The following is a 13,720-nucleotide window of genomic DNA, read 5'->3' as shown; positions in this document are numbered from 1 at the left end:
TGAGGGATAGTTTTTAAAAATTATGATAGTTTACTTTGAAAAAAATCATTGACTGATTTCTAGAAGTTTAACATTTAGAAAGGAATTTCCAGGTCCAGAAGAAGTAAAAAGAGGAATGTCACAGAATTTTTTATATGCCAACAGGACGGATACTCTTGAATCCGCTGAGGACATATTCTGGAAGCAGGCTGACTTTGGATATGCTGGAGAGCGGTTGGAGGAACTCCATGTGCTCTGCCAGGCGGAGGAGATGGTGAGGGTTTAGCCCCTTTAGCAGTGAATACGTTTATTTAAAATACATGCATCAGATAGATCATAATGAAAAACAAGGTAGTTGGCACAATGAGAGGAGTCCTTTACTCTCGTATATATTGAATGGCTTAACATTTTATTTAACTTCCAAAAACAAGAGGTTCTGTTCAGTTGGAAGCCATGTCCTCATTTTCACACATATCATCAGATGGTCATATTTTGAGGCAGTTAAAATGTTTCTGGGTTTAGAATTATTCCCCCCAACATATGCTAAAGAAGGTAAGTTGATGAATTACATCTTTTTAAGAAAAAAATTTGGAGTTCCCTCTGTAGTGCAGTGGATTGAGAATCTGACTGTGGGAGTTCCCATCATGGCTCAATGGAAATGAATCTACTAGCATCCAGGAGGACACAGGTTCAGTCCCTGGCCATGCTCATTGGGTTAAAGATCTGGCATTGCCATGAGCTGTGGTATAGGTTGCAGATGCGGCTCGGATCTGGCGTTGCTGTGGCTGTGGTGTGAGCCAGCAGCTGTAGCTCCGATTCGACCCCTAGCCTGGGAAACTCCATATGCCATAGGTGCGACCCTAAAAAGACGAAAAAAGAAAAAAAGAAAGAAAGAAAAAAAAAAAAAGAATCTGATTGTGACAGCTCAGGTTGCTGTGGAGGTGTGGGTTTGATTCCCAGCCCAGCACAGTGGGTTAAAGGATCAGGTGTTATCATAGCTGCAGTGTATGGCCCTAAAAAAAATTTTTTTTAAATGTTTTAAAATGAAAGTATAGTTGATTTACAATGCTGTGCCAGTTTCTGCTGTATAGCAGAGTGACTTAGTAATACACATACATATGTTCTTTTAAATATTTTTTTCCATCATGGTCTATCCAAGGAGACTGAATATAGTTCCCTCTTCTCTAGAGTAGGACTTTATTGTTTATCCATTCTAAATGGAATGGTTTGTATCTACTGTGCATCTTTATCAACTCTCTTGCAAGTAGTTTGGGACAGGTAGTATACCCGCCCCCAATGCTGCTCTGTGTTTGCTAGTACTTTTTGTTAGTTTACAAAAAAGCTTTTCTGTATGTTAGCTGGTTTGATTCTGATCTGCTCTCTACCCTAGCAGATAGACGGGGGAGGTATTAGTAATGCCACTTGACTGGAGAGGAAAACAGGATCCTCAGAGAAGTTAAGCAACCTTTCCAAGACTACACAGCTACTAAGGAGAACATACACCTAGAATTATAATGCAGATCTTTTTCTGTGTGCTTTCACCCATAGCACATTGCACTCAGTGTGTAAGACAAACACATTTTCCAGAGGCAGTTTTGGGGGAGTAAGTAGAAGAGCAGGTCCCAGATGGCAAGGTTCAAATCTTAACTCAGGAGCAGGGTACTCCACCTTTGTGAGTGTGAGTTTCTTCCGCTTTAAACTGTCGATGTAAAAAATATGCACAAACTAAAGGTTAAGAGTTAAGTTTTTTGTTTGTTTTCGTTTTTTCGTCTTTTTTTTTTTTTTTTAGGGCCACACCCACAGCATATGGATGTTCCCAGGCTAGGGGTTGAATCCTAGCTGTATCTGTAACCTACACCACAGGTCATGGAAATGCCAGATCCTTAACCCACTGAGTGAGGCCAGAGATCGAACCCTCATCCTCATAGATGCTAGTCAGATTCGCGAACTGCTGAGCCGCAACAGGAACTCCTAAGAGTTAAGTTTTATTTGGAGCAAAATGAGTACTATAGCCTGGGAGGCAGCATTTCAGAGAGTTCTGAAATACTGCTCCAAAGAGGCAGGGGAAAATGTCAGTGTATGTGTGATTTGGGTGAAGGGGGAGGTACATGCCACCAAACATGCATTTTACAGAAGGTTACTGCTAGTCTCATGAAGGTTACTGCTAGTCATGAGAAGCAGACAACACCATGAAGGATTTTAGTGCTTTTCTAGATAATAGGAGATTCAAGAACTGGGCTTATAAAATCTTTCCTGAATATATCTAACCCTCTGAAGGCCTGTTCTGCCACTTTTCCCAGAGCACAGCATACCTCACTCCTGATCTCCACTCTGAGCTCTTTCAGGGGGTGTTGAGGGGCAGCAGCTGTAGTGGCTCGTGAGTCAATCAGCCATAGAGGCAGATGGCAAGTGTTGATCTCCAGTTCACAACCCCACCTTGCACACCTCTTCCAAGGTCCTTGCTTTGTAGAATGCTTTCCTCCCTGAGATCTACCACTATAGGTTTTGTGCCATCAGAGTATGATGCCTTACAAGTACAGATTCCAGAATACCATGCCGGTCAAGATTAATGGCCTTTAAGGGTCATTGGAGTTATGGGAAAAGCAACGAAATGGCATTTAAATCTAGAAATCCAGCCCAGGGTAGATAAAAGTGTTTGAAGCCCCTGCTCTCTCAGCACAAAGTAGAATGGGGGAAGTAGAAACTGACTGTAGTAGTTGACTCTGAAACTCACATAAGTGATTTAGAAAACATTGCTCCCACATTGCCATTGAAACAGAGACTCCCACAAGTTTTAAGCCTGCAGAAAGTATCTCTTACTCAAATTGGCAAATTGCCCTTCCTGCCTTGCATTGAATGTCTCTGACCTGTGCCTTCTTCCTTGTTTCCTTTGGCTGGTCTTTGGAAAGTGTTTTTTTCTCATAGATGTGGGGGTAGTGAAGGTTCTGAGTACTGTTTTTTTCTTCCCCAAGAGGATGAACTGAACCATATATTCAGCTCTTGGTTTCGTAAAGTTTGAGGGTGATAGTAAGTTTAGGAGTTCTTCACAGCAACCTGCAAGTGTGCAAATTGCAAAAGGATGCTTGACCAAGGTCTCCCTGGAAGAAGAATCCTTAAACAGAACCAGGTCATCGGGAAGCAATTTGTATCACATCGTGTGGTTGGAACCTGAAGGCTACATGCCATCAGCATGATGTCTAGCAAGTCTGGGTGTGTCTTTGAAGTGCTAATACTCAGAGTTATTATTATTTTTTTCTTGTTTCTCAACGTTCTTTCAGAATGACTCAAGTTTGGTGTGTTCCCGTTACCTTCAGTACTGCAGAGCGACCAATATCTACCTTGATTTGAGAAACATCAAGAGAAACCATGACAGGTACTTCAGTGGTTGATGTTAAAATCTCAGGGAGATCATGAAATATTTTCCAGTCCAGGGAGACACCTTGAATTTGCTTCCTAGTGATGTGGCAGTGAGGTTGGGGGATGGATGGGTGATCCACACTGGCCATAATGAGTTGATTGTTATGAAGCTGGGCCATGGGTACATCAGATTCCTTATACTATTCTGCTACTTTTGTATACATTTGAAATATTCTGTTATAGAGAGTTAACTTCTGGCATTCCTACCATGGCTCAGTGGTAACGAATCCGACTAGTATCCATGAGGACACAGGTTCGATCCCTGGCCTTGCTCAGTGGGTTAAGGATCCGCATTGCCATGAGCTAGGGTATAGGTTGCAGATGAGACTCAGATCCTGTGTTGCTATGGCTGTACCATAAGCCTGCGGCTACAGTTCTGATTCTACCCTGAGCCTGGGAACTTCCATATGCTATGGGTTTAGCCCTAAAATGACAAAAAATAAAAAATAAAATAGAGTTAACTTCTAATGGTGAATTGATTTTGGAAAATGGTAAACCACTTTAGTAACATCTTAAGCGACATGGGTCATGAAAACATTTTCTGAACTCAGTTTAATTTGTTACCCACCAGATTTAAGGAAGATTTTTTCCAGAGTGGGGAAATTGGAGGGCACTGTAAACTTGACATTCGTACATTGATGTCTGAAGGTCAGCGCAAAAGCCCTTTGCAGTCTGGTAAGATTTTTTTTTGCAAAATATGTTTCTGAAATATTTTTCTTTACTTTTGGTACTTGAAGATTTTGGTAAGGACTCTCATATGGAAAATATTAAGTTCACTTGTAGATAATTTGGTATGAACCTTCAGGGAATGGTAGCTCCATAGTGAATTAAATATATGAGTTAAATATATGTTGATAAAATATTAGAAAGTATGATATAGTATGTGTTATCTGCTCATGAAGAGAAAAAATGAATTTTTAGGGGTTCCCTGGTGGCTAATTAGGTTAATGATCTGGTGTCACTGCTGTGGCTTAGGTTGCTGCTGTGTCATGGGTTCATTCCCTGGCCTGAGAACTTATGCAGCCAAAAAAAAAGTAAGAGAATTTTTATTAATTCTTCATAATTGCTGCATGTGTTTTGGGGAACACATTAGAACACATATTTATTTATTTATTTATTGCTTTTTAGGGCCGCACCTGCAGCATATTGGAAGGTCTCAGGCTAGGGGTCTAATTGGAGCTACAACTGTCAGCCTATGCCACAGCGACACGGGATCTAAGCCATGTCTGTGACCTACACCACAACTCAAGGCAATGCCTGATCCCTGACCCAGTGAGTCAGGGATCCATCCTCATGGATACTAGTTGGATTTGTTTCCTCTGTGCCACAACAGGAACTGTCATAAACACATTTATTGAAGTACATAATAAGCATATAGAAGACGTACAATTTGGCTTATGAAAAAGTGAAACCACTTGATTAACTCTTGCCCGTGTCAAAAACAGACCATCTTCCACCCAGGGTCCCTCCCAATTACAACTCCCATGTTCCTTTCTAGAGGTAAACACTATGTTGACTTTCAGTACCTTTAATAAGCTTTTTGAATTTTATGTAAAAATTGGGGAACACATTTTGATTTAAAACATTTTAAATATCAAACTAGTTCTATCAAGAAATTTGCCATCTTAGAAAATTAAGAAATTAGGATACTTTAAAAAGCTTTTTTTTTTTTTAATAATTTGAGATTTGAAGACATTTAAAAATAGTCTAAAAACATTACAGGGAATTTCCATTGTACCCTTATCCCAGCTTTCTCTCATGATAACATCTTACATAAGTGATCAAAACCAGAAAATTGACATTGGTACAATATTACTAACTAAACATTTGGATCTCATCAATAATCACCTGCATTTTGGGGGGAATGTCTGTCTCTGTAAAATTTATATCATATTTTCAGGTACACTACTCTAATCAGGATACAGGACTGTTCTATTATCCTAGAAACTGTCATGCTACCCCTTTATGGTCACTTAGGTCGCTCATATAATGTTCGTTATTCTAATTGAGGTATAGTTGATGTACAATATTGTATAAGATTCAGTGATTGTGAATAGTGATTCATAATTTTTAAAGTTTATATTCCATTCACAGTTATTATGAAATATTGGCTGTTTCCTGTGTTGTATAACATATCCTTGTAGATTATTTATTTTATACCTAATAATTTTTACCTCTTAATCCCCTACCCCTATCTTGCCCTTTCCCACTTCCCTCTCCCCCTTGGTAACCATTAGTTTGTTCTTTATATCTGTGAGTCTGTTTCTCTTTTGTTACAGTTACTAGTTCTAGTTTTTAGATTCTATGTATAGGTGATATCATATGGTATTTGTCTTTTTCTGTTTGATTTGCTTCAAATAAATACCTTCCAGGCCCATTCTTTTTTATGGCTGAGTAATATTCCTGTGTGTGTGTGTGTGTGTGTGTGTGTGTGTGTGTGTGTGTTCAAATGTGCTCACGTGTGTCTCATGTCTTCTTTATCCATATCTGTTAATGGACACCTAGATTGTTTTTGTACCTTGGCAATTGTGAAATATGCTGCAATGAACATTGGGGTGCATGTATCTTTTCAAATTAGTGGGGTTTTTTTTTGGATATATACCCATGACTGGAATTGCTGGGTCATATAATAGTTCTGTTTTCAATTTTTTGAGAAACTTCAATACTGTTTTCTATACTGGCTGCACCAATTTACATTCCCACTAACAGCAGATAAGTGTTCTCCTTTCTCCACATTCTTGCCAACATTTTGTTACTTGTGTTCTCTTTGATGGTAGCCATTCTGACAGCTGTGAGGTGATAGCACATTATGGTTTTGATTTGCATATCCCTGATGATTAGCAGTGTTGAGCATCTTTTCATGTGCTTGTTGGCCATCTCTGTGCTGTCTTTGGAAAACACCTATTCAGATCTTCTCTCCATATTTAACTGGATTGTTTGGTTTTTCAGTACTGAGTTGTATGAACTGTTTATATATTTTGGATATTAACCCCTTATTGGTCGTATTATTTACAAATACATTTTCCCATTCTGTAGGTTTTTTCCTTTTGTTACAGTTTCCCTTGCTGTGCAACAGGTTTAGATTTTAATTAGGTCCTATTTGTTTATTTTTGCTTTTATTTCCTTTGCTTTAGGAGACAGATCCAAAAAATATTGCTATGATTTATGTCAAAGAGTTCCTTTTTGAGGTCATACATTCATGCTAAGCAAACTATTTAGGTTAACATTCTGTCATATGCTTATATGGCATTTTACATTACACAATACAGGATCTTACTTGACTTAAAAGACTTTTGAGATAGGAATTCCTATTTTCCAGTGGGCATTTTAACTGCTGGTACCCTTTGACAGCTGAGATCAAAAACCAAATATTTGCTATTTGCTTCCTAGTACTTTTTGATATGATAGTTCCTAAGGTATTTTGTCTTAATTATTTATTGCTGTATAATAAATTGCTCAAACATTTAGCAGCTTAAAACAATAAACACCTATTATCTCACAAAATTTCTGAGAGCCAGGATTTGGAGGCAGCTTAGCTGGATGGTTGTGATTCAGGCTCTTAGAGGAGGTTGCAGTCAAGCCCTTTCCTTTCCTTTCCTTTCCTTTCCTTTCCTTTCCTTTCCTTTCCTTTCCTTTCCTTTCCTTTCCTTTCCTTTCTTTTCTGTCTTTTTAGGGCTGCACTCATGGCATATGGGTGCCAGATCCAAGCCACGTCTGTGACGTATACCACAGCTCATGCCAGAGGCAGATCCTTAATCCACTGAGCGAGCCCAGGGATCAAACCCACGTCCTCATGCATAGTAGTCGGGTTTGTTACCACTGAACCACAACAAGAACTCCCAGTCAAGCTATTTTCAAGGGCTGTAGCCATCTTTAGGCTCATCTGGGCCTGCAGAATCGGCTTTCTGAGCTCACTTCGGTTATTGTAATCCTCAGGTTTTCTTCTCTGGCCATTGGCTAGAGGTGACATTTCTTACCATCTGAGCTTCTCCCTAGTGCTATTGACAGCATCACAGCCAGGTTCCCCAAGAGCATATTGTCAGAGAGAGAGAGAGAGATGGAGAGAGAGAACAGAAGGGGAGGAGAGAGAAAGAGAATGTATGAGCTCATGTCCCAGGATGGAGGCCTCAGTCTTTGTATACCCTAATCTAGGAAGTGATAACCATTGCTTCTACCATATTCTGTTCATTAGAAGTGAATCACTAATCAACACGGACCTACTGTATAGCATGAGGAACTCCACTCAATATTCTGTAATAACCTATGTGGGAAAAGAATTTTAAAAAGAATAGATGTATGTATGTGTATAATGGAATCACTTTGCTGTACGCTTGATATGAACACAATATTATAAATCAAGAACATTCCACTATAAAATTAAAATTAAATTGAAAATAAAAAAAAAGAAGTAGATCTCTAAATTCAGCCCACACTCTAGGGGAGGGAATTCACCCCCACCTCTTGAAGAGAGAAGTACCAAAGAATTTGTGGACATATTTTTGAAATTACTGCAATAAATATTACAGCCTCATGTATGTTTTAAAAGGATATATCTGATATTTGTTTTACCTCAGAAGTGGTCTCAAATATGGAGATTTACAAACAATCTTTAACTTGTGTTTTTTTAAGTGGCTGCACCCGCAGCATATGGAAGTTCTTGGGTTGGGGATTGAACCCAAGCTGCAGCTGTGGCACTGTCATATCTTTTTTACCCCCTGTGCTGGACTGGGGATCAAACTTGTGTCTCTGCAGCAACCCCAGCCTCTGCAGTCAGATTCTTAACCCATTGTACCACAGCAGGAACTCCTACGTTAGCTTGGGATTGTCTTCTTTTGTATGGAAGAAAATCGCACCAAAGAGCTTCCAAAGTTGTTTGCTGAGAAAAAGATTTTCCTTTTCTCAGGGAAGCGTACCTGTCTGCTGTTTTTTTCCAAGATACTCGATCATTCTTGGAATGCCATCTGTCTCAGAATCCAAGAAAGCTCTCTGGGTCAGTGTTCATGTCTGAGGCTCATCAGACTGCAAGAACCTTTTTGAATCTTCCCACTTTACTGGTAAATTTTTTAGCAAACTCTCTGTAAATTTCTTCTTTGTCAGGAAAGTTCCCTGTTGGTTTTGCACATTAGGCTGAAATTTAAAATCTTTTTGTTTCTTATCTCTCTCAACATTTTTTTTTTCTTTTTTTGGCCACCTACAGCATATGGAGTTCCTAAGCCAGGGATCAGATGGAGCTGCCATTGTGACCTATACACAATCACAGCAACGCCAGATCCTTTAACCCACTGTGCTGGGCAGGGGATTGAACCTGTGTCCCAGGGCTCCAGAGACACCACCAGTCACCAGTTGCCATAGTGGAAACTCCTCTGGTCTCAACATTAAAATCGATATCAAGTTATGTAAGTGTAATATGTTTGAGGAAGTTCCACATATTTTATAAGAGTTTTCCTAGAGATAAAATCCCCTTAATGAACAGATCTTAAGTTATAATGTTGCAATAGGGATTCCAGCAGGATCTCTTTGAAAGCATCTCTGGATTTTTTTTTTTTTCCTGTCTTTTTAGGGCTGCACCCATGACATATGGAGGTTCCCAGGCTAGGGGTCAAATTTGAGCTGTAGCTGCCAGCCTATGCCACAGCCACAGCAACACCAGATCCGAGTGGTGTCTGCGACCTACACCACAGATCATGCTAATGCTGGATCCTTAGCCTGCTGACTGAGACCAGAGATCAAATCTGTGTCCTCATAGATGCTAGTCAGATTAGTTTCTGTTGAGCCAAGAAGGGAATTCCCATCTCTGGATTCTTCATTCCAGGTTTGCTGAGCTACAAAGCTATACTCAGCTCAACTTCAGACCTATAGAAGATGCTGCGTGTGACATTGTTATTGAAAAACCAACCTACTTCATGAAATTAGATGCAGGTGAGAAGTTAATATGTCCATTATTTACTTATTGGTTAATGTGGCTTTGTTTCCTTTTGTGAGGTATATATTTGTATAACTTTGGGGGAAGCAGTGTAACATTAAACATTAGATTTGCTTTTTGCTTTCTTCTCTGGAAGAAGTGATCCGATTTGAACTTCTCACTATGTTACATTTTTGGCATTTTAGAAGAAACTTTCACCTTGATATATCACATGATTCAATCACAGTCAAAAGATGATAGGAGAGGAGTTCCCATGTGGCTCAACAGGTAATGAAACCGACTTGTATCCATGAGGATGCAAGTTCCACCCTGGCCTCGCTCAGTGGGTTAAGGATCCGGCGTTGGTATGAACTGTAGTGAAGGTCACAGATGCGGCTTGACTCAGGTGTTGCCGTGGCTGTGTTGTAGGCCAGCAGCTGCAGCTCTGATTTGACCCCTAGCCTGGGAATTTGCATATGCCTCAGGTGTGGTCCTAAAAAAAAAATAAATAAAAATTAAAAAAAGAAAAAAGATGATAGGAGAAAGCCTGGGTGCACCTTCTGTGACTACATTTACCCCGTCTGGTTTCTCTATTCATTTGATTTAGATTGTGCGTCTGAGGAACTTTTTAAAATTAAAAGCCATGTGTATAGTATAGGTAGGAAAGGAATGCCCATGACTTCCTCTGGCAAACTTTCTGATATTTTCTCCATAATTAAAGAGAACTTAAAAATTCTTGGGAAGTCAGCTCTGCCATATATTCTTGAAAAAAAAAAGTTAAAATTAAAATTATTTTTTTCTATTTATGCTTATAGCTTCTAACTCCCCACCCACAAGCAGAGATTTTCCTTTGTGAACTCATTGCCCTGGAGAGGAGAAAGATTATCTCTCTCATTACAACAGATGGAACTTCTATGCCATATCACATCCAAATTCACCAGAGGCCGGGCTCACAGTGAAACACAGAGAGCCCCTTTCACAAGTATTTCAGCATTCCTCTAATTGATTGATCATGTCTTTAGTATGCTCTGCTTTCTGGAGTCGTAATTCTTCTCTTACAAAATATGGGGCTCAGAAATCAGGCAAATTTAGGTTTCAGAAATAAGAGCAGGTTAAAAAAATGCTTTATTCAAGGTCCTGACTCATTTTTAAAATATGCATATTAAAAAGGGGTAAAGAAAACACAGATCTGCCTGGAAAAGGGTTGAACATGTGTGAACGGTTAAATTTATGCAGCTACTTAGGCAATAAAGTATGTAAATTAGGAATAATAGGTTAGGGTAGACAGGTGTCATTTCTTTCCTATATTCATAACTCTACCTTTTTCTCCTAACTTATACTGTCATCCAGCATTTCTTTTCATATTAACACTTACCTTGAGAGAACGAGCATTCCAAGGAACAAGACTCATTGGGGGCCCATTTCTTGAGGATGGAGCCTGCATTTTCTCCCTTTTATAAATCCTCCTGGCACCAAGTACTGTTTTGTGCATTCGGCATCCCTCAGTAAACATTATGGACTTGCTGAATGATTCATGTGAGAGCTAATGTGTGCTGTGTGCTAACCTGGGGAAAGGGTATGTGTTGTCATAGAACTTTCTTTTCCTTGTTGATTTGAAACTATGCTCTTAGGCAAGATTTTTTTGGGTGAGAAAAAAAAAAAAAATCCCTCCAAACATTTTGCTCAGATACCCATCTAAAAATAAGGCAGTATTTTTTTTCCTTTTTCTTATCTTTTCTAAGATGTAATTGACATCCAGCCCTGTGTAAGTTGAAGGTGTGTAGCATAATGACCTGACTTTCAACAATGGAGTCCTTTTTACTCTTTTTTTTTTTTTTTTTTCTGGCACACATTATTATTCACTGTGGGAATGAAGTCGGAATACTTTATGGTTTCTGCTTTTGAGAGTCACCTTTTTTTTCTCCCTTAACATTTTCCCTTCTTTTACGTCATGTTTTAGAAGCTCCCTGGTGGTTCAGCAGGTTAAGGATCTGGCATTGTTACTGCTGTGGCATGGGTTTGATCCCTAGCACAGGAACTTCTACATGTCAAGGGTGCAGACACACACACACACACACACCACCACCACACCCACACCACACCACACAACATATGCAGGTTTCTGTACCTGAAAGAAATCAGAGAAATGTTCTCACCTGGCCTGAGAGCTTTCTCCTGATTTCTTTTACTATATAGCAGTGCCCTCTGGCCTAGAAAACTGACGGAGTAGCTAATTAATGCAACCTCGAACTTTGATGGGCAAGTACAGATGAATATATAAAATAAACAACTTCATATGGAGATCAACATCATTTGCGTCTTAGTGTATCTGGGAAAATGCATTCCTAACTTCCTAATAGTCATTTTAAAAATGAATCTTTCTTTCCTCCCTCCCTCCCTTCCTTCCTTTTTTTTTTCTTTTTTATGGCCAACTTGTGGCATATGGAAGTTCCCAGGCTAGGGGTTGAATTAGAACCACAGCTTTCCACCAACACCACAGCCACAGCAAAACCAGATCCAAGTCGCATCTGCAACCTACACTGAAGCTTGCGGCAATGTTGGATCCTTAACCCACTGAGCGAGGCCAGGGATTGAACCCACATTCTCATGGATACTAATCGGGTTCTTAACCTACTGAACCACAATGGGAACTCTGAAAATGAATTTTTGAACAGAATCTGTCAACCGTGGACTACCTGCGTATTAATCGTTTCATGTTTAGAAAAGTTCTTATTTTTCTTCCCATATATTTCAGCTGAAAGTCTATCCTACTATAAACATATGGGCTAGAATCAAAATCGTGTAATCATTTGTTCTTTGGGGTTAATTAACATAGATTTCTTTTTTAGGTGTTAACATGTATCACCACTTCTGCGATTTTGTCAATCTTTATATTACTCAGCACGTTAATAATTCCTTCAGCACAGATGTGTATGTCGTCATGTGGGACACCGTAAGTAAGAAAGTGCTCTCTGCTTCAGTGCCGTCTTTGCCTTGCTCAAAACCTGTGTGACTCAGATCCTGTGTAATGGAATTTTCTAAGATGCACATAAGTAAATATACATTCATACACATATACAGCCATACCTGTGCAGGTGGGTGTGAATGTGTCTGTGTGGATGAATTTAGGTGTAGTTAATACATATAGGCAAATACACGTGTATGTGTATACCTTTGGTCCTTGAATTTTAGAATGCCTTTGAGCAGGTAGAGCTCAGGGTTCCTCTGAGACAGGTATAAAGGACTGTCATTCACTCAGCCTCTGTGACCCCCACATGACCCAGGGCGGGAGAGCTTGCCTCTGACTACAGTTTGGCCTCTTGGAATTACCATCAGTTTTGCTTCATGACAACTTCCCTATTGTTTCCCACTTCATGCCAAGTGGGGGTGTTTGTATCTGAGTCTTACACCTGCATATAAATATACATGTCAAATCACAACTGTTTGCTTATTTGTTTTTAGTGCTATCTTTCCTTCTCTTCCTTAGCCTGCCTTTCCTCCGTGTTTTCCCATTGCTGGCCCCTGCACTGGCCAAGGTAACCCTGAGTTTGCCCTGGAACTCTCATCTGTGAAATGGGATCATTATAGTATCTGCTGCTGTGTCATCCTGAGGATGAACCATATCACGCATGAACAGTCATAGTGCCTGGCCCACAGCACGTGTGCTCTGAATGTTACCCATGACGGTGACAGCAGGAAGGAGGATACGTGGTGTGTAGTGTATGCGAGAGAGGCTGCCCAACTTGGGACGTGGGGACACCCAGGTTCAGCAGACATTCCATCTCATAGGATGCTCCAAGGCCCCCCTCTTGTCCTGAGTCAAGGCTATTGCAGGGGAACCACAGCTTGCTGGCAGAGCAGCATCAGGCATCGCTTTTGGGGTTATCTTAGCCAGCATAGCTCAGGTGCAAGGAGATCTTGGGGCAGGTATATATCCCACAGGGGTCAGTATCTTCTGGAACAGCTGTGCTGGCCATGCCCCCAGGGTCCCCACAGGAGACACAGCCAGTTACAAGAGTCCTTGTCCTCCTTCCAGTCCAGGTGCAATGTACCCAGCAGGTGTCCTTTAAAGTCGTAAGCATCAGTTTTCCCTGTTCTCTGTAATAACCTACATTGGGAAAAAGAGTACAGATATTTGTATATGCGTAACTGATTCACTTTGCCATATGCCTGAAACTAATACAACATTGTAAGTCAACTCCAATAATTTTTTTTTTCTTTTTAGGGTCATACCTACGACACATGGAAGTTCCCAGGCTTGGGATTGAATCAGAGCTGCAGCTGCTGGCCTACGCCATAGCCACAGCAACATAGGATCTGAGCTGTGTCTATGACCTGTACCACAGCTCTCAGCAATGCTGGAGCCCCAATCCGCTGAGCGAGGCTAGGGATCAAACCCTCGTCTTCATGGTTACTAGTTGG

The 13,720-nt window shown here is 40.3% G+C and overlaps 1 protein-coding gene across 2 annotated transcripts in view; it reads left to right on the top strand.

Annotated features, from left to right (window-relative positions):
• EOGT (EGF domain specific O-linked N-acetylglucosamine transferase) overlaps positions 1–13,720 on the top strand; it is a 39,594-nt gene that overhangs the window by 5,791 nt on the left and 20,083 nt on the right. The window contains exons 6-11 of one of the 2 annotated variants that reach the window (XM_021068244.1): positions 145–253; positions 3,258–3,352; positions 3,968–4,071; positions 8,332–8,386; positions 9,209–9,315; positions 12,148–12,251. In XM_021068244.1, the coding sequence (XP_020923903.1) occupies positions 145–253; positions 3,258–3,352; positions 3,968–4,071; positions 8,332–8,386; positions 9,209–9,315; positions 12,148–12,251 (574 nt within the window). 2 annotated transcript variants of the gene reach the window in all.

Source organism: Sus scrofa, chromosome 13 (genome assembly GCF_000003025.6).
Source record: "Sus scrofa isolate TJ Tabasco breed Duroc chromosome 13, Sscrofa11.1, whole genome shotgun sequence".
Lineage (NCBI taxonomy): Eukaryota > Metazoa > Chordata > Mammalia > Artiodactyla > Suidae > Sus > Sus scrofa.
Note: the sequence above shows the minus strand (reverse complement) of the source record. Positions and strands in the feature narration are given on the sequence as shown.